The 21,460-nt window shown below is 37.7% G+C and overlaps 1 protein-coding gene across 12 annotated transcripts in view; it reads right to left on the bottom strand.

Moving 5' to 3' along the window:
• Positions 1–21,460, bottom strand: part of ppfia4 (PTPRF interacting protein alpha 4) — a 460,378-nt gene that overhangs the window by 39,863 nt on the left and 399,055 nt on the right. For 9 of the 12 annotated variants that reach the window (XM_069941636.1, XM_069941629.1, XM_069941638.1 and 6 more), the window contains exons 11-17: positions 19,080–19,142; positions 14,660–14,751; positions 13,556–13,697; positions 9,945–10,171; positions 9,374–9,614; positions 4,932–4,961; positions 518–657 (exon numbers count right to left, since the gene is read on the bottom strand). In XM_069941636.1, the coding sequence (XP_069797737.1) occupies positions 518–657; positions 4,932–4,961; positions 9,374–9,614; positions 9,945–10,171; positions 13,556–13,697; positions 14,660–14,751; positions 19,080–19,142 (935 nt within the window). The remainder of the gene's footprint in view (positions 1–517; positions 658–4,931; positions 4,962–9,373; positions 9,615–9,944; positions 10,172–13,555; positions 13,698–14,659; positions 14,752–19,079; positions 19,143–21,460) is intronic. The other 3 variants (XM_069941639.1, XM_069941640.1, XM_069941633.1) reach the window with 1 other exon arrangement.

Here is a 21,460-nt window from a genome sequence, read left to right as displayed (position 1 = left end):
CTGTTAAAGGTGTAGCTTTTTACATTGCTGATCTTAAAATTTATTTATGGTATAAATTAAGTCATGATAATTTTTTATCAAATTATATAAAAAAAAAACAACGTAATTTTAACATTCGGAAGCAGTTCCTTGTTCCAAATGAAGGGAACAAAATTACTTGTTCTTAGGGAATAAAGTCCTAATTTGTTTAAGTTCTTTCCATGTGGTAAACTGGTAACTTTCAGTAGTTATAAAGGAAGCAGAGTTCAGATAGAGACAATGAGTGAATGCCACCCTACTAGGACTAAGCAATTAAGAATCAGAATTGTGCTTTTGAAATTTATCAGAGTTCATTATTGGTTTAACTTCTCGTAAAATGGATAATCCACTTTAGTAACAGAACCAGTTACATAACTCTAATTGGAAGAAATCAGAAACAATTTTCTTAGCTTCCAAACTTCAGAATTACTCTGCACTTTGAAATGCATCTATTTCAGTCAACTTGAACCGTTTAGAAAAAAAATGAAATTATACTCACCTTCGTCCTTCTTCTTGACTCGTTGACTGCAGTGAGTGCGCAAGCTTTTCCAGCCTCACAGTCCGCGGAGAAGAAGGAGGTGATGTTTCACATCTAATTGTTGTTTTATCTTCACGATTGTCGTCCCTTGTAACTGGAGACTGAAGCAACACGTTGAGAGATGAACAAAGTGCACAGGTAAAATCTATTGTACAGATGAAGAAAAACCCCTTAATTTAACAGCAACAGTTTTAGATGAAAGGTGGACCTCTTAAAACAGACTAATGAGCTAATGCACAGTGTCAAATCATGTAATGACGGGTTTCTGAGGAAGGGGAGGGAAAACAACAACTTGCATCTTGAAAACAGTTTTAAATTAGAAAGCACCTCAAAATACATGGCCTGTTAGAGAACTGAAATGATGAGAATTGTGAAAACAAGGAGAAGAGTTATCAAGATGATATCATTCAGTGAAAGGATAGACACCAATACAGCAGGGTTGGAGAATATAGGAAATGGGACCAGAGAATACAGGCTTAGTGCATAGCTGGAAATGTGAGGTGAGAATGAGGACAGATTTATTCAAATCATATATCTTTGATTTTGAGGCAATGGGGCAAGGATTTGATGGTCAGTATAAATGGCAGTCTAATACAAATTATCCAGGAAAGCAATAGAATGAATGAAGTACGAGAGAGGATGAAGAGAATCAAGATTTAAGTAATGTTCTCCAGGATGGTGGAATAATTAGCAAACAATGTAGCATTCTCTTGTGTCCTGTTGTCAGCAAAGAGCCTTGGAAGGAGATGGTGTGTGGAGAAGAGTGGTGGGCATGTAACTGTACTAAATTTGTCCTTGGTTATATTGAGTACTTCTGGCCTTCCCTTCAACTAACTTTTTGACAGAGTTTGTTACTCAAGAGTAGGGGAAAGATGTGGAAGAGAAATAATCCCAAGATGAAATAATGATTTGATCTATTCAGGCTAATCAAGTCCAGACTGATTCACCCAGCATGGTTTCAGCTGATCCTTCAAGAAGGATCTACAGTTCCAGCAAGGCAAATAAAAGGATCTTACTAATGACTCCATCTGCATTTTGCTGGAAAGGTTCATCAGTACACACTGCATGGGTAGCAAGGACTCAACTGTGTAGTCCACAATATTGGAAAAGATCTCCCATCATTCAAAGATAAAGTTTACAAATGAAGAAGAATTGACTTGGATGTTGTGAACAGTCAAGTGAAGATCATGGCTGCTGGCCTTGGAGAAAGAAAGCGGTCCATAAAGATTAAGAGATCACTAATGTGTTTTAATTTAATAATACGGCATGACAGAAGCCCATTCCGGCCAATGAAACCTGTGATGTCCAATTAACCTACCAACCCCATATGTTTTGGGCATGTGGGAGGAAACCAGAGCACCCAAAGAAAACCCATGCAGGTCACTTTAAGCACATACAAACCCCTTACAGACAGTGACAGATTCAAACCCAGGTCGCTGGCACTGAAACCATTGACAAGCCATATTCATTTTCCATTTGCTGTCATTTTTCATTTGAAGTGGTAATTTTTTAGATATCACAGGACCCAAGGCATGGAATCAGTGCAAGAAAGAAAAGTTAAAAGGGCAGCCATGTTGCTTTAAATTGAGAGCAGGCATGAGGGCTGACATCTACTTCTGGTCTTGTATTCTTAAGTTAAATTGGCATGGGCTCACCAGGCTAAAGAGTTCTCATCCAGAGAACCAGGAGGAAAAAAGGAGAGAATTTTTAGCTAATAATTTAAATATTTTACAGCACGTGAAGATTGTAATGTATTTATAAAATGAAGATAGACCTACAAAATTAAAGTATATGAGTTTAAGAACTTGTATTTTGAAAAAAAATTTCATGCCTGAGAACTAAGCAAGAATTATTGCTTAAAAACATACGATGCATGTAAACCTCATGCAGTAAACTGTAATGTTAACAAGACATTCTACTGCAAGATTCATTCATAAGTATTCATCAGTTCAAGTAATTTCTTGAGACTGAGTGCAGAAGGTTGCAGAGCAGCACAGCCGTAAGCAGGACTGGTATACTGAGAGAATTTCTGCATCAAACAATACAAGCATGGAAATCACAAAGTTGCTGTCCATTTCACAATGAATGATGATCGATGCTTGATAGTTTCACAACGATTTCAATTGAAAAATTCAGGTCAGTGACTGGTTGAAATACTCAAGTACAAATTTATCCAAAAACCACAAAATAATTACCAGAGTGGGAAAGAATTAGCATGAAACAGAAATTCATTGTTAGATGATGGTGCTTTGATGACAAGGATCTCAACCTCAGCACAATTTGTGGTTTGCTCAGTTCAATCGTATTTGTATCTACATACATTTACAAAGAAAGAAAATGGAAAATTCTGGGTATTTCCAGCTGCAAACAAAGTTTAGAGATGTAGTGTATGTTAGCATCTGAAAAGCAAAATATAAAAACCTTCGAATGCAATAACATCAGAGATTAATGATATCACCTTTATATAGTTAGCTGAACTTCTGAATCAAAGGATGATTTAAGGACTCATCTTTAAAGATTACAAATATGTGTCCGAATGAAAATGCAGCTTTGAAACAGATATCTAGCTCACAATTATTATTTTTTTTCTAGACCAGAAAACTGTGTCATGTTACCAACAATTTAGAGTTAATTATTGTGATTAACCGTACCATGAAGGTGATGTTAAGAGCATGTATTTAATATGGATTTTTAAAGCTTGATTGATAATAACATCAAAAGAATGAAAGATATTTTATCTGAACTATTCAAAATAATTGGTACATTTCAATAGCAGAAACAGATGAAATAAAAGGTAGCTCCCCACATGCTCAGACATATTGCTTCTTGTGATCGAGCAAGGTTAAGGTTTATGTGGCAAGGTAAAGATTTGTTCTCAGAACACAGACACAATTGCGCAAAGCACGTTTTCCTTCAGTTTGTAAAATGATGAGACACAGGATGAGAAACTGCAAGCCCCAGATTTTGCAAGCCACTTTGAGGGCATAATTACAGGGCACAGTGTCAATAAACAACCCCATCTTCTTGTTCAACTACACCCATCCATTGGTCAGATGAATATTTTGTGATTGGTTCAAGAGATTGCTGCCTATTGATTTGATATCAATGTGTAAACAGAAAAGGAAAATGATTTGAGGAATCAGAATAATTAAAAGGGGAAGAGAGTGGCTGCAGCTTAGCTCGGGCAATGACACCAATGACGTCAATGTACCTTCCATTTTAGCTACATTAGGGTGACCTGATAGAAGCTGATAAAATTATGAGAGGGAATGAAAAGGTGGGCAGCCCAGGGTACTTTTCCAAGGGTTAAGATCACAAGGTAAAGGAACAGGAGTAGGCCATTCAGCCCATCTGCAAATGCACCCAGGATAAGTGCCTAGCTTCAAGGTGAGAGGGGGAAAGTTTAAGAGAAATGCCAAAGATGCGTTTTTAAAAAAATATAGTGGTAGATGCCTAGAACTCGCTGCCTGGCACAGTAGTGGAAGTGGATCCCAAAAAGAGGTCTAAGGCAGGTAAATGAACGTGTGGGGAATGAAGGGATATCAATCAGGTGGAGGCAGATGGAATCGGTTTAATTTGGATCATGGTTGGCACGGAAATTGTGGGTCACAGGGCCTCTTTCTACACTGCCCTGTTCTATATTTTATTTTCTTGCATACAGAAGGGAATTTTCATTGCAAAGAAGAAATATAATTTTTCACATAGACATGGCACCAAGCAGAATGGCACAGTTGATGTAGCAGCTAGCATAACACTGTTACAGCGCCAGCGACTGACTGTATGTATTCCCCAAGTCTGCCGCGTCAGTTTCCTTTGGGTGCTCTGGTTTCCTCCCGCTGTTCAAAACCGTACCGGGGGTGTAGGTCAATTGCTTGTATTGGGTGGCACGGGCTCATGGGCCTGGTACCGTGTTGTATGTCTAAATCAAAAAAATTAAAAGTTAAAATTTGTATAAAAAAAACAAAATAAGTGAGCTAAAAAGTGGGGGAGGTCCATCCCTTTATGTAGCATCAGCTGTCAGCTTTACACAGCAAGGAAGTGAACCATTGTCTCAGCATCAATTCATCTCAACCAGCCTCATTGTTCGGTGCAGCAGCTTTTGCAGGATCCCCAAGGCTGAGGAAAGGCAGAAACATTTGCACTGGTTCTTACTTGTTGACTCCTATCCTGAAGTACGAGGATATGAGGATGGAATCGGACGCTGCTTTGTATCATGGATGAAGAATCAACACTTGAATTGCTGGTGATTTTTGAAAAACCACAGCTTTGTTATGGGTAAAGGAAGAATAATTATAGTAAAGAAGAAACACGCCATGAAAGAAGTATCACTTTATAAACATCACCCCTAATAATTATGCCCATCAGTTCTATTTACCTTCCGACGGTGCTTCCTTAAATCACTAGGCTGAATGTTGGTTGCAGGAAAGAGAGAAAGACAATCAATAAGGTCAAGAAGGCAAATCACATGTACATCAGCTCTTATTCATATTAACCTAATGGAAGCACTGCAAGTTGAATGTTACCAACAAGCAAAATGCAAATAACGTCGTGAAGTCTGATACAACTCAGGAAATAAACGATTGAGGATACAAAAAAAATCACATCATTCAGACATTTTCAATATGCAAAATTGCCCAATTAATCAACAATGATCCCTAACATTTTGAGTTATTGGCACTTACATACAGCTTTTAACCCCATATCATAAAACACTAAGTAAGAAAGGCAGGGCAGAGCCGAGTGGCAGAAAGGATCCCAGCAGGTCTCCATTCCACCCCTCCCCTCCCATCAATAAGATCTACAGGTATAATTGTCTGAAGAGGGGATCCAAAATCATTGAGGACCCCTTCCATCACGCACGCAGCATCTTTCAGCTGCTCCCGTTGAGAAAGAGATGCAGGAGTTTCAGAGCCAGTGCCACCAGGCTGAGGAACAGCTTCTTCCCATGGGCAGTAAGAACACTGAACGACCCAAGGAACTGCTCACACTGACCATCCAAGACACTACTATTTATTAACCAATATTTATTTATTTTCATACATTTATATTTGTCCTGCATATGTATCACATGTCCGAATGTCTGGTGGTGTGTTTGCATGTCTTGCACTGAGAATTGGAGAAGGCTGTTTCGTTGGGTCGCACTCGTGCAATTGGAGGATAAGTAAATGCAAACTTGAACTTTAAACAATTGTCATCTGCACCCGTTTTGTGAAGGTTTGGTTTTCAAATCATTTATCAGTTACTTCTGGACGCAGTTGCAATATTTTCAATTTATTTTCTTTCACAAGTAGTAAGTGCTCATCGTATCAGCAAGGAAACTGACATTAAAACATCAGAAAATTTGATCAAGAGCAAGTAAAAATAATTTACTTTGAGTTCATGTGCTGCACTTGAGAACCAGGTATAGGATTCAATGGAGTGAGACAAGAAAGTCTGCAGATGCCATGACTGCAGTTGATCTACAAATGTGACACAGCAGCTCCCAGTGTTCATGGGAAGCAAAGATTCATGCAGATCCAGATCCTATTTATTGTCTTGTAATAAAACAGAAATGTAATATTACATGAGATTTGCCATTAGAATTACCATTGCCTAGCACCCCTTACTGTCAGAGAAAGAGTCCCCTCAGAGTCACCGAGTGTCCGTGGATTTACCTCCAGTGCTCCTGCAGCCTCTGCACCCACACAAGACTCCAGTTCAGTTCAAACTATTGGCCACCTGAGCCCAGATCTGACACGTCGGAGGAAGCCTTCAGCACCCAGAGACTTTCAGGAGCCCTCCTTGCTCTCAGCATTCGCTCGAGTCCCGGTTCCGATATCTGGTCCTCATGTGCCTGCAGCCTATAACCAACATTTCAGGCCTGAGCCCTTTGTCAAGGTATCTATCTTTGCCTCCAATGGATACAGTGGGACCTACTGAATTCTTCCAAAACTTTTGTGCATCAAATAGAACTTAAAGCATGTCAATGAACAAATCCAGGTTTCGTGCAGTTGCTGCTCTGAAAAAAATATTTTGTCTTTATTTGATTCCCGAATAATTAGATTACCTTTCAACAATAAATTGCTCAAAATATTTCATTGGAGATGGTCATTTAAGCAAATTTTGTGGAAATGAGAAAGGATCTAGAAAGAGTGGATTGGAATGTGTTGTTTTATGGCATGGGTGCGTTAGGTAAGTGGAAGGCCTTCAAGGGCAAAATTTTGAGAGTGGAGAGTTTGCATGTTCCTGTTAGGATTAAAGGCAAAGTTAATAGGGATAGGGAACCCTGGTTTTCAAGGGATATTGGTGATCTGGTTAAGAAAAAGAGGAAGATGTATAGCAAGTATAGGCAACGAGGAGCTAATGAGGTACTTGAAGAGTACCAAAAAAAAGCAAGAAAATACTCAAGAATGAAATCAGAAAACCGAAAAGAAGACATGAGGATGCTCTGGCAGATAATATGAAGGTAAACCCAATGGGGTCTGTAAGTATATTAAGAGTAAAAGGATAGTAAGGGACAAAACTGGTCCCGGAGATCAGAGTGGTCATATATGGGGGAGATCTTAAACAGTTATTTTTGCATCAGTATTTACTCAGGAAACTGGCATAATGCATAAGGAAGGAAGGGAAACAGAAGAGTCATGGAACAGATGGAGATTAAGGAAGAAGAGATGTTTGCTGCCTTGCAGCAAATAAAGGTGGATATGATATTCCCTCCGTCCTTGAGGGAGACGAGTGTAGATGCTTCAGGTGCCACTGGCTGATCATTTCAAAATGGCCATGGGTGAGGTGCCAGTGGATTAGAGGGTAGCTCCTGTTATTCTGTTGTTTAAAAACGGCTCCAAAAATAAACCAGGTAATAATGGGCCAGTGAGCCTGAGTCAGTGGTGGGTAAGTTGATGGAGGGAGTTCGGAGAGACAGAATATTTAGGTATTTGGATAGTTATGGGCTGATAAGGATAGTTAGCATGGATTTTTGTACGGTAGGTCATGTTTAACGAATCTTGTCGAGTTTTTTGAGGAAATTACCAGGAAGGTAGATGAGGGTAGGGCAGAAAACAGGCCATTCGGCCCCTCTAGTCTGCCAACCATAATCTCCCGAGTCCCATTGGCCTGCTCCCATTCTATAAACCTCTAGGCCTCTCCCATTCATGTATCTATCCAATTTATTCTTAAAATACATGATCGAGCCCGCATTCACCATGTCAAGTGACAGCTCATTCCACCCACTGTTCGCCGAGAGAACTTCCCCTAAACCTTTCCACCTTCCCCTTAAAACTATGACCTCTAAGTGGAAAAAGTCTATTCTCATCCACTCTGAATATACCCCTCAAAATCTTCTAAACCTCCATGGACTACATGGACTTTAGTAAAGCCTTTGACAAGGTCCCACATGAGAGGTTAGTTCAGAAGATTCAGGCACTGGGTATTCAAGGAGAGGTTGTAAACTTGATTCAAAATTGGTTGTGTGGGAGAAGACAGAGGGTGTTGTGGATGGCTGCTTCTCGGACTGGAGGCCTATGACTAGTGATGTGCCTCAGGGATCTGTGTTGGGACCATTGTTGTTTGTTGTATATATCAATGGTCTGGATGATAATGTGGTGAATTGGATCAGCAAGTTTTCTGATGACAAAAAGATAGCAGGCATTGTGGACAGCGAGGAAGATTTTCAAAGCTTGCAGAGGGATCTGGACCAGCTAGGAGAATGGACTAAAAAATGCCAGATGGAGTTTGATGCAGACAAGTGTGAGGTGATGCACTTTAGAAGAGCAAGCCAAGGTGGGATATATACAATTAATGATAGGGCACTGAGGAGTGCAGAGGAGCAGAGAGATCTGGGAACACAGATACATTGATCCCTAAAGTTGATGCACATGTGGACAGGGTTATAAAGAAAGCTTTTGGGAGCTTAGACTTTATAAATCAAAGTGTAGGAGTTGGAAGGTTATGCTGAAGTTGTTTAAGTCATTGGTGAGGCAAAATTTGGAATATTGTGTGCAGTTCTGGGCACCTAACTACAGGAAGAATATCAATAAGATTGAAAGAGTGCAGAGAAGATTTTCTAGGATGTTGCTGGGTCTTCAGGAGTTGAGTTATAGGGAAAGATTAAACAGGTTAGGACTTTATTCCTTGGAGTAAAGAAGAATGAGGGGAGATTTGATGGAGGTTTAGAAGATTTTGAGGGGTACATTCAGAGTGGATGCGAATAGACTTTTTCCACTTTGAGGTCATAGTTTTAAGGGGAAGGTGGAAAGGTTTTGGGGAAGTTCTTCTCTCGGAGAATGGTGGAAGTGAGGAATGAGCTGTCACCTGATGTGGTGAATGCGGGCTCAATCATGCGTTTTAAGAATAAATTGGATAGATACATGAATGGGAGAGGCCTAGAGGTTTATAGAATGGGAGCAGGCCAATGGGACTCGAGAGATATGGTTGGCAGAATAGAGGGGCCGAATGGCCCGTTTGCTGCTCTGTAGCTTTCTATGGTGCTAATTGTTGAAAATTAACCAGAAAATTGGACAAAATTTTATTATTTTCTTACGTGACTACATCAAGATCTGTGATTATGATGTGCTTATTTAATTCCAGATTAATTTTTGAAATGGAAAGTACAAAATTATTTCCTCTCTGTTTCCTCCTATCTGGTACCTTGCAACATGATTTCACATTGGGGGGGTGGCTGTCTTTTACAATATTTGAGTTAGACCTTTGCACAAAGAATAAATTCCGGAAAACACTACCATGATGTTTGCAAGCATCAGGATCACATTCAGTTCCCATTCAGCACAACTTTAGAACCATATTGTTTGCTCTGCCTTTCCCATGCAGTGTGACACTCACCAATGTCATGACACCCATACGGTCCAAGTCATGGGAAGAACTGCGGGGAGTAAGCTTGGGTGTGGAGCGCCCACTGATAGGTGGGGAAGAACTGGTGAGAGATAGGGCCGTGAGAGATGTTGGAATGGAGGTCCCCGTTCGAATACGGGTTAGATTTAGCCCGTCCATGCTCCCACTCCCCACGCAGCACTCAATCTCCTCAGCTCGCTGCTCAGTGGATTCCTTCTCCTCTTGAATCATCCTGGCAATTGAAGTATTTGGTCATGTCAGGCTTAATAGGTCAATAATTATTTAGCTATTACAGAGTTATATTAAAAAAACACATTATATAAATGCAGTTGATAGTCTAAAAAGTAGGGTTTTGTTTCTTTTCTGCAACAATAATATCATGCAACAAGTTACTGAAAGATATATTAAGGATAGAGAACATCTTCAGAGAGCAAACCATGTGTTGCAGAAACAAAGAGAAATGTTAATTTGGAAAACATCTGAGGAAAATGAGCCATTTGCTGGTATAAAACATTCTCCACAATGGTTTTCAGAGGTCATCCTGCACAGTATTTCATCCTACCTGATTTCTTTATTAATCGCATCAAGTTGTTCTTGTAACATCATGGCCAGAGTTTGAGCATCTGAGTGCCCACTGGGTGAAAGCAGATCCGCTGAGCTGAACATCGCCTCTCCATCCTCGTCATCAACATCAGACATCTCTGCGTCACTTTCAAAAACGTGCGTGGCGCTGGTCAGAACATTTGCTTTCTGTGGGCACTCCCAGTCCTGTTCATTGAGAGCTTGAATCTTGATAGTCAAAAAAAGTGGCCAGTCACCAAATGCAATTACTTGGTGCACATCTTCTGTTACTGCACATCAGATGTATTCATTAAATTCACCAGAAATAGCTTACCCTGTGAAAGTGCAATATTTACAATTGTACTTGTCCAAATGCAGGGGCCTTGATGCTATGGAAAAATATAGGAGTGCTGTTCACATTTACAGATGAAATAAAAATGGATTTAATTGTTTTGAAGATCAGCAAGTTTTGGAGGGTATTGATAAGAATTAACATTATATATTTTGATTAAAAATAAAATCACATGCATTAAATAGATATAGAAGGTTGTACAGTTCAGAAGGCAATTCAGGCACCCAATATGCTAAAAACAGCATTTCAAATGAACACTGAGTTTAATAGCAGGGGATTTGAAATGTAAACCTCAGGTGATTAATGAATGGAGTAAGATCAAAGTTTATCTACTTTTGGGATCCACGTCAAAGAAATGCTGTTGAGGCAACAGTACAAGTGCAGATTCATTCGAATGTTGCCTGGTGTCATAAATCTTGTCTTGAACATAGTCTTGCAGAAATTTAGTCTTGGCCCACATCCATGCCAAACATGATGTCCAAATCAAAGTAAACCTCTGCTGCTTGTACCGAATAGATATTTTTTCATTCCCCTCATATTCATGTGTATGTCCAGAAGCCTCTTAAATCCTACTGTTGTATCTGTTTCCACCTCTACTCCTGACAGTCTGTTCCAGACATTGACCGTTAACTGTGGATTTGCCCTGCCCATCCCCCTTAAGCTTCCTCCCCCTTACCTTAAATTCATATCATCTGGTGTGTGACACTTTTGACCTAGGCTAAAGATTCTGACTGTCCACTATATCTCCTACACCTCTATCAGGTTGCCTGTTAGCCTCCTACGCTCCAGAGAAAACAATCCAGCTTTGTCCAATCTCTTCTCATAACTTGTATTGAAACCAAGCAATGTTCTGGTAAACCTCTTCTACCAGTCTCAGGAGAAACATTAATGCTTTCATTAGAATGCAGGATTCTTTGATAATCAAGTTGTTCAGATTAGGAAGGGGTCAAACTGGACAGGTTATGCAATCAGCCAATGGCAGTGTGGCACACACAGTGAAAAATATTGTTAAAAGCTGGACTACTTTCCTGAAAGAAAATACTCATTCAAGATTCCCTGCATTAGCATTCTGCCTGCCTAAATTATTTTCCCAAAATACCCGAGGCTAAAATAGAATAAAATGAAATACCTGAAATACAAGTTAATTATTAAAATGCAGAAATTTTCTCAGCAAAAGCTATGGACTCCTTTAGGATAAATGCTCTAAGAACTGTCTTGCACTTTCAGTCATCAGATTGAATACGAAGTGAGGAAAATGTTGAAACTAATTGAACCATAAATGCTGAAACAATGCTTGTCTTTATTAATATCGGGTCATTGGCCTCCAAAACAATCATGACTGACCAAAGGAGTCATAAAGTGTACTATTTATTTGCACCAATGTATGGTCATGAAGGTCTTTAGTTGATCAACACCAGAGCCACTTAAATCATCTAAATTAGTCAGCTGAATTCAAGAAATTGAGGAAAAATAAAGTCCTTGGTTATAATTTGAGTTCTTGCAGCATTCCTTTTAATGAAAGTCAAGTTCCCAAACTTTCTTAATGTTAGATAAAGAACTATCGCTAAATCTTAAAAGTAATTCATAAAGGGCTGAAAGCAGTCCTTTCCGATTAGGTCTAAAATTAAATACGACCCAGATAAGATTAAAATCTAAATTTTGGGGAAACCTCAACTTTAAGGAGCTTAAGAAACTCCTAATCTGAAAATAGCTAAAGAAATGTTGATTTGATCATTTAAATTTGGCAGGTAATTGCTCAAAAGAGGCATTTTGGTCTATACACAAGCCCAAAAAAGATTGAATACCTAATCTAGACAATTGAGTATATCCAATGTCTTAAACTGAGAGTAAAATAAAGGAATTACATAAATTGGACTAATTAATAAAAATCTATGATAACCAAAAATCTTTCTAAATTGGAACCAAATACACCATGTATATCTAACTACCTAATTATTAGTTAGTTTGGAGAGTGAAAAAGGCAAATGTGCTCCAAATATTGAGATAAGAGAATGTCTTTTAATGGATTTAATCTCTAAGTCAATCCATCTTGAGGTACCTGAATATTCATGATGATGTATCCAAATAATGATCTATCTAACGTTGGCTTTAGCAATAGTTCTTTATCTAACAGTAAGACAGTTTGACACTGAGTTCCTTGAGTTTCTTTCTGACAAATAAACCTGATTACACACAAATGGATCTGGAGCAGCTGCACATTTTTAAATGCAAAATTTAAACTGAGGAGCTCATTTTCTTGAAACTCTCAGAAAGCATTCACAAAGAGAGAGCTAAGATTTCAAGTTGAAAACCTGTCAGTAAAACTCTGATAAAAGACCTCTGACGTGAAACTAACCATTTGACCATGTTGAGTATTTGCAGCAACTTTCCTCTTACTTTAGATTTACAACAGTATTATGCTTATTTTTGTTTTAACTAAATTGCTGCTTCACGACTCATTATAGTATCCCTACCCACTTGGATACTTAAAGGACATGGTGTCGAGAAGTAGTCTGTTATTACACTACAGCAGAATACTGAACAATATCTTTAGCAGGTGCAGATAAAATTGCCATCTTTCTGTGCAGAACTTTCAATCACCAATGTTCTGAACTGTTATTCATCCCCCACAAAAAGGAACCATTTGCACAAAAGCCCCTTAAAATTTTCCCTTGTTTCGTCATTCAGGTTATCATTTTTGTTCTCGTATGATGTCACACTCATTCTAAATGACCGTACTTGTAAATTTGATATTCTCATTGTTCAAACATGTAAACTTTTTTTTTTCGCTGCTCAAGTTACGTCTTATACAATTAGGCTCTCGAATTACCATATGTAAGGCTGTTCCAAAAACTCCACCACCTCAACTGATCCAACACTTTTCTCTTCTCTACTATGTTTAACTACACTTACCTATGCATGAAATTGATGTCATTCTGCAGAAATGCAAGAAATCTGTCCTTTTTTTAAAAAAAGAACTTGGTGTCAAAACCTGTAGAGCCTGGTGCTTTACACGATGTGGAACTTCAATGTTATCCTTGATGGAAGCAACAAGTACACAACAGCTGTTCCTGCACAGCCTTGTTATTTTAATCAAGATGCCAGGATGGCAGGGACTTTTTCCAGACCATTATTACTGGATCTCCCAGTAACAGTCTGAGCCTGAAAATTTCATAAGGACAAACCCACATTTTTAAACAACACTTTTGCACAGAATAACCAATCTGTTGAAATGCTAATTATAATAAATCATCTCCTACCTTGGTAGGTTCATCCCGCAAAGAGGTGAAACGCCCTTTTTGTGTTCGCCTCAGCACTGCTGGTGTCCCATAACGTTCGGGCTGTGTCTCCACCACGGAACTAAGCGTGTATCGCGAATCTGTTGCACTGCCCACATGACCTCTAAAAGGAAGCGCTGGTTACTTTTCGTAAATTAATGTCATCAGTTTCAACTCCATCAAACACATGTACAAGAATGAGATCTAGTTTATGAGGGTACAAATCGCTGGTGACCTTTTTCTCAAATACTTAATCTCATAGAGTTGGATCCAATGATTCTGAAACAAGATAATAAGTGGAAACTGAAAACATTTTCTGATGGCCCCATAAGCTCATGCATTCTGATCTTCTCAAAAGGCCCTTTGGGTGTCTGCTATTATGTCTTGAACGGAAGTATTTTGAATATAATGCAATGCATGAACATGCTGGAGAACTCAGCAGGTCCCGCAGCATCCCTCATAAGTAAAGGATACCCAACATTTCAGGCCTAAGACCTTTATCAGGTTTCAGCAAAAACAGGTGGGGGAGGGGGAAGGGAGGAAGGGGGAGAGTAACGGGTCAGAATTCATAGGTGAATAGAGGAGGGAGGGTGAAAGAGAAAAGGCTGAGAATACCTCCCATTAATCTAAACTCTCAACTATAGCCTGTTTCACTCTTTCCACTAATTTTCCTCTTTTCATTCAATGTGCCTGAGGCCCTAAGAACTATGTCTTTCCAGATGGGGAATAGAACCGGCAACAAAAAATGAGTTATATAATTCCATTGCAAATTGGATAACTGCAAAGATATTCCCTCTTTTAGCACTTTTATTCTATAGCATTGGTCACTGTCATTAATTGAAATAAATCCAAGTCCTTGAAATTGTGAAAAAAAATTCTGCTTTTTAAATGCAATTGACTGATCCCATCCATTACTAAAAGAACTAATTAACTATTGAATATAATGTAGAATTTAAAATATATATTAACAATGGAAATGGAAACACTTGGCATTGAAAGTATTAGCTCATGCTGATTTAATGAGTCAGGGAGAGAAACTGACAAGAAAAGGACCAAGTCCAAGGTTTAAAAAGTTGATGGAATTACCGTGGATGGACACTTTCTGCAAATGCTCCTGTCTTTAATTTCAGCTGCTCCACTTCTGTCCTTAACTTCCCTATTTCATTTGCCAGCCTCTCCTGTGTGAAACAAGATTTCAAGTCAAAAACAGGAGAATTTATAAATAGAGAACAAAGAATTGGCAGAGTAACTAAACAGATATCTTAATGCTGTCTTCACCTTTCCATAAGTTCCCAAGTAGCTTGCTTATGGTAAACTAATTATGTACACCAATAACGTTCCACAAGTGTGACAGGAGTAGGTGTCCAATTAAATTGATTAATGGATGGAAATGAAAGGATATTTGTAATTGGAAAACAAGAGTTATGGACAAATTAATGGAATGTAAAATTAATAGATGGTTGGGCCCTGACAATCTCCACCAGTCGTCATTTATCATATTTATGATAATTCTTCTCTAAAATACTACAGGAAGCAACAGTATCTGCATCTCTCAAGATATTTTGGTAGATCAGAATTGGTTTGTGTTTTTTTTAATTTATTTTAATCAATTTTTATTTGAATTAAATTGGTAAATATGGATTTCAACATGGTTATCATAGATTAATTCAATAACTTGTTTCTCATGTGGATTAATGTAGTTCCATCAATTTTTTTTTGTACTTGAATGTATACATGATGACTTGTTATGTGTTTTCCTTAAAGTTGTGTTTGTAAGTTTATATGTCAAACTTAATAAAAATATTTAAAAGAATAAATTATAAATTATGAAATGGTTCCTCCAAAATTGATGGAAAATGCAACTCCATTATTTAAAAAAGGAGGGGAAAAACAAGAAAATCGTCAGCCTAATATAAGTCACGGAGAAAATGAAAGAATCTTTTATAAAATGTGTGATAACAGGACATTAAGAAACAACCAACAGAATTAGAAAGTCATCATAGATTTATGAAAGGAAAATCATGCAAACTGGAAGTTTAAAAAAAAATTAACTGTAGAATAGACAACATGGTGCTTTGGAGTTTTCAGAAGGCTTTTGATCAAACACCACACTGAAGGTTTCTGTGCAAAATTAAAAGAAATGTATTGGGGTGTTAAGTGTGCATTGATCGACAGTCAGGAGTGAGAAAGGGTCAATAAGTGGTGTGTCAGATAGTGACTTGTGGGTACTGTAAGGAGTGTCCAAAATTTAGAGTTACAGTCCCAGGTGTAGGGTACAATATTGAAGGTAAAGATGAGGAGATGTTTCTTGAAAAGGTGAAGGTCAGATGGTGGAGAAGGCCAAGTTGCAGAATATTTTCAAGAGGGAGTAAAAAAAAAAATTGCTCCCAAAAGGCACCAGCAGGCATGAGGAAAGAACGGGGAAGAGTATTAGGATAAAGAAGGTTAATCATTTCAAGGACAACACATAATTTATGATGCCTGTAAGGATAAATAATTGAACAGGCCACAAGAACAGTTGTCCTAAGAGATGTTAGTGTAGAAATATGAAAATACATGAATTGACTAATCTTTGCACAGTCTCAGTGTGGTAATTATATACCAATCAGTGTACAATGAACTTTTGTTTAAACCAGCCTGCTTTTGATTCCTAGCAATAGCGGAACAATCCTGTCGAGAAGCTAAAGGCTTTAACTGCAATGCTACAGTCAAAATCCTACAGAATGGAGGACCATTGCCTTCCCAAGATAGTGTTATATGGCGAGCTCTCCACTGGCCACCATGACAGAGGTGCACCAAAGAAGAGGTACAAGGACTGCCTAAAGAAATCTCTTGGTGCCTGCCACATTGACCACTGCCAGTGGGCTGATATCGCCTCAAACCGTGCATCTTGGCGCCTCACAGTTCGGCGGGCAGCAACCTCCTTTGAAGAAGACCGCAGAGCCCACCTCACTGGCAAAAGACAAAGGAGGAAAAACCCAACACCCAACCCCAACCAACCAATTTTCCCCTGAAACCGCTGCAACCGTGTCTGCCTGTCCCGCATCGGACTTGTCAGCCACAAACGAGCCTGCAGCTGACGTGGACATTTACCCCTCCATAAATCTTTGTCTGCGAAGCCAAGCCAAAGAAGAACAGTCAAAATTAACTTTTGAAAAGCAGATTTCAGTTCTGATCCCAACAATTTTGTTTTGTTTAAATTTAGCCAATAGTGTTGGAGAAGGAAGCTAAATGGGTAGCTTCTGGACAGTGCTGAGGAAGGAAATAGAGATGGATAGGTTTTGCCATATTTCTATAATGAAAATGCAAAGATAAAAATAAATGAATTATAAAAAGCAATTGCATGCAACATTCCTTTTGAGGTTCACACATTTGGAAGTTTGAAGTAAGCTAAGTCAGTGAACATGGATATATACAAAAGTATGGAACATTTTATTTTATGTGACTTTCTCAAAACTTTCATCACAATCGTTTCCCCCAAGAAAACTACTGAAGTTCAGCGAACACTGACAGGTGCTGTAATGTTAATGCCAGAATAAATCAGCAGGCAGAAGTCATCTCAATGAAACGTGGGAGATTTCCCCAAAAAATGATGAGGTGAAACAACTATTATATGTAAATGACATGAGATTTTATGTTTGACCCTGCTCTCACTGGTCGGCTTGTGACTCCTCTAGCTTCTCCCCCATAAAGGCTGTCATGCCATAAGCCTTCCCCCAGTTCGAGTCCGGGTCAGTGAGAGCCATCAACACAAGGGATGCTGACCATCTCTTGATATAAAAGCCTTCAGTTTCCAATAACTTCAGTCTTTGTGTAATTGATTGTGCATCAAATGACTTCACAAGGTAGTCAGGCATCCAGGCTGAATTCCAATGAGCTAGATGTTCCAAGTTAGTCTGAATTGTGCTATCAGGCCCAAGTAAATAGCAACTGCACTGGGAATATACAATTATAAATCTATCTGTAATTAACAATCTAAAGCACTTCTGGGCTGTTAGAAAGCAATATAATACTTAATGGCTTTCAAGACTAGGTTATGTGTTTCAATGTTGATTTAATATTCGAACAATGTAAACATTCAAAACAGGACTTTTAACATTACTTTTAAAATTTTATTTATTTACAACACATTAGAAGCCAATTCTGTGCTCTCCAACTTCACTCAATTAACTTACAATCATGTTATGTTTTAGAGGGTGAGAGAAAACAGGAGATCCTGAGGAAACATCATGCAGGTCACAGGTAGAATGCACAATCTCCTTACAGACAGTGCCGGATTTGAACCAGGGTCACTGGCACTAAAATGGTGTTGCACTAACCACTATGTTAAACATCTGTTATGCCAAAATGTTTTATTCTGTCCAGTTGTACGCAAGATCAATTATTGTTCATTTCAATTGGGTTCATAAGATTTCCTGAAAATAGTGCTTAATTGACATTTTTGAACCCAGCTGAGGAATTGTTAGTCTATTGGTGGGTTAAATTGCATTTTATTGTGATAATAAAGTAATAAAGATAATAAAGTATTAAAGTAATAAAGATAATAAAATAATAAAGTAATAAAGTAATAAAGATAATAAAGTAATAAAGTAATAAAGTATTAAAGTAATAAAGATAATAAAGTAATAAAGTATTAAAGTAATAAAGATAATAAAGTAATAAAGTAATAAAGTAATAAAGATATTAAAGTAATAAAGATAATAAAGTAATAAAGTATTAAAGTAATAAAGATAATAAAGTAATAAAGTAATAAAGTAATAAAGATAATAAAGTAATAAAGATAATAAAGTAATAAAGTATTAAAGTAATAAAGATAATAAAGTAATAAAGAAATAAAGTAATAAAGATAATAAAGATAATAAAGTAATAAAGTTAATAAAGTAATTAAGTAATAAAGATAATAAAGTAATAAAGATAATAAAGTAATAAAGTAATTAAGTAATAAAGATAATTAAGTAATAAAGATAATAAAGTAATAAAGAAATAAAGTAATAAAGATAATAAAGTAATTAAGTAATAAAGTATTAAAGTAATAAAGATAATAAAGTAATAAAGTAATAAAGAAATAAAGTAATAAAGATAATAAAGATAATAAAGATAATAAAGTAATAAAGATAATGAAGTAATAAAGTATTAAAATAATTAAGTAATAAAGATAATAAAGTAATAAAGATAATAAAGTAATTAAGTAATAAAGATAATTAAGTAATAAAGATAATAAAGTAATAAAGATAATAAAGTAATTAAGTAATAAAGATATTAAAGTAATAAAGATAATAAAGTAATAAAGATAATAAAGTAAGAATGCCGAGAATGTGCAAAAAATAACTTGCTCAATGTTTTTTCAGCCACACGACCACTTCCCATCACAGTGCCACACTGGCAGGCAGCATCTGTTAGTACAATTCGACTTCTATAAGGCAAACTCCGGATAAGGTACAGCGAGTATGAGAGACAAATAGTGACACAACACACAGGGGACTGAAGAATCACTTGACCCTCATACCTTGTCCTGATGATATTCCTCAAGTTGTTTTCTTGTACTTTCCACTTCTTGAATTAATGTATTCTGGGAAGGGTAAGAATGTTTTGTGAGATGACTGTTTGTAGTCAAGGTGAATATTCTGGCCTTTTTAAAATCAGAGAGTTATCAATCTAAGATATTTAAAAGTATTCTCTATGCAGCAATGAACCATGCAGCATTCTGAATTGTGAACAGTTCACTGTAATTACTTGACAGTCATAACATAAAAATGATGGCTAATAATGCAGGTTAATCAGCTAGGGCAATGCCATTCTCCATCCCTTCAAGCGTTAAAATGATTGGCCCATAGAGATCATTGTCATCAAGATGATCTATCTAACCAACATTTTTTTTAAACACTATCCCTCTTTTCCCATTATCAAACTTTAAGTTAACAATATTTTCAAATCACCTTCTCACCCTCCTCTGAACATAGTGATGAAAAAAAATCAAGAAACTATGGTATCTTTTGGCATATAAGTCGTGAAACCCCCCAAAAAATCCATTAAAAATATGGGGGTCAACTTATACCCCGGATATACTTTTGAGACCTTAAATTCAGCTCAAAATCCAATCTGCACTGATCTGGGGTATAAGTCAACCCTTGGACTTTGATTGGTTCATTCCAGCAGACATCGAGAGGTTGCAATATAGATATCAAACCACCTAGGATAGCCACCATGTAAGTATTATGTAGGGCTAATATTCTTTTAGTGTCTCAGTTAAGTAGCTACGAAACATATACCAGACCAGCAAACTCCGTTCTTTGCATAAACCGCCTGGCCACCTGTTCCACACATTGTCTATCCATAGTTCTACACCATTTTCATCCATCCATCCTTTTTCATGAAAATGTACAATAATACTTGCAGGGAATTTCATTTTTGGTTTAATTTTGCATTTGAAGATTACCATGGGTCTTATCTTTGTCCTATCGGACAATAACACCACAGTAAACCTGGTTCTTTTGTGGCTTGTACTTCTGGTCTGCACAGTTTTAATATCTTTTCATTCCCCTATTCTTTTGCCCATCATGTCAAAAATCAAGGGGGTTTCATCCATGTTTCCAATATTTCTGTATAATAAACTGATGAAAACTTATAGCTTTATGATCAAGATCTTTTGGCACTTTTTGCACAATTTTTGTTTTTTGGATTTTTCCTGCTCATGAAATGATTGCATCAGCCGACTGTAGCCTCTCAATCATCACTGAGGTCTTGGTGAGACTTGGCCCACCGCAGTGCAAATGTTCTTATTTTATTTTGGGTGACCAAGTAGTGATCTTGCCTCTTTTGACATACCCATTCTGCAACGTGGTTTTCAACTCTGGCCAACGAGTGACGCCTTTTCTCAAAGAGCATTGCTCTATTTGGTATGTTTCTTAAAGCCTCTTCTTTCTTCCTCCAAACTCATACCAACTTCTCATGCACATCAAATTTTCTTGCAGCAGCGTGGTTGTTGGCTTTCTTGGCCATTTCCATCACTTTCAACTTAAAGTTCGCTCCATATTTTCATTCCCTGCTCCGCTGTGTCGATGGACCATCCATGATAGCAATCACTTCCAGCCAATGTCCAGCAGATCAATCCACGTGATCCATAGGGGTCAGCATATATGCTGGTCAACAGGGCATCTCAGGCAGCCAGAAAATTGGGGTTGACTTGTATGCTGGATATACCATAAAATCCTAAAAATGAGGCTGAAATAGGAGGGGGGGGGAAGGGGTCAAACTATACGCCAGTTGACTTATACACCAAAATATATAGTTTTTGTCTACCACCTAGTCCTGGTTTGAATCTAGCTTTCCAAGTTAAATATTAGGTAGCCAGCAGCTTTCTTCTGTGGCCACAGCACCAGTTCCATTCCATTCCATGTCGAGTTAATACACACTTTCACAACCTTGGGCTCTTATTTGACTGATGGGGAGGTTCCCTATCCTTGTCTTTATAATGATCGCCTTTTCTACTCTGTCACAGCATTCCATCCTTCCTATGCCTGTGCATTATCTGCTTCATGACCCGACTACTCCAACGAGTGTCAATACTATCTTCACATCCACCATCTCCTTAAATCTTAGCATATTTCCCCAACTCTCTAAACTCTCTGAGAATATGGCAGCAACTCTGAAATCATCCAGAATGAAACCGACATTATAGCATCCACTATGGTATTCTAAACCTTTGCTTTTGCAGAGATGATACCTTCTCTTAATCTCCTGAGATAGCTCTGTCATTGTCGGGTTATAATTTATACCAACATTACAATTACTTGCAAAAGATGAGATTTACAATGGACCTATTGATTGAACTTCATAAGAGCAAGCTTAAAACACTGTTTTGCACTCTTTTCCTGGAAACTGTATGTC

This window comes from Narcine bancroftii, chromosome 5 (assembly GCF_036971445.1).
Source record: "Narcine bancroftii isolate sNarBan1 chromosome 5, sNarBan1.hap1, whole genome shotgun sequence".
In the NCBI taxonomy this organism is placed as follows: domain Eukaryota; kingdom Metazoa; phylum Chordata; class Chondrichthyes; order Torpediniformes; family Narcinidae; genus Narcine; species Narcine bancroftii.
The sequence above is the reverse complement of the archived record's forward strand: the minus strand, read 5'-3'. Positions and strand labels throughout refer to the sequence as shown.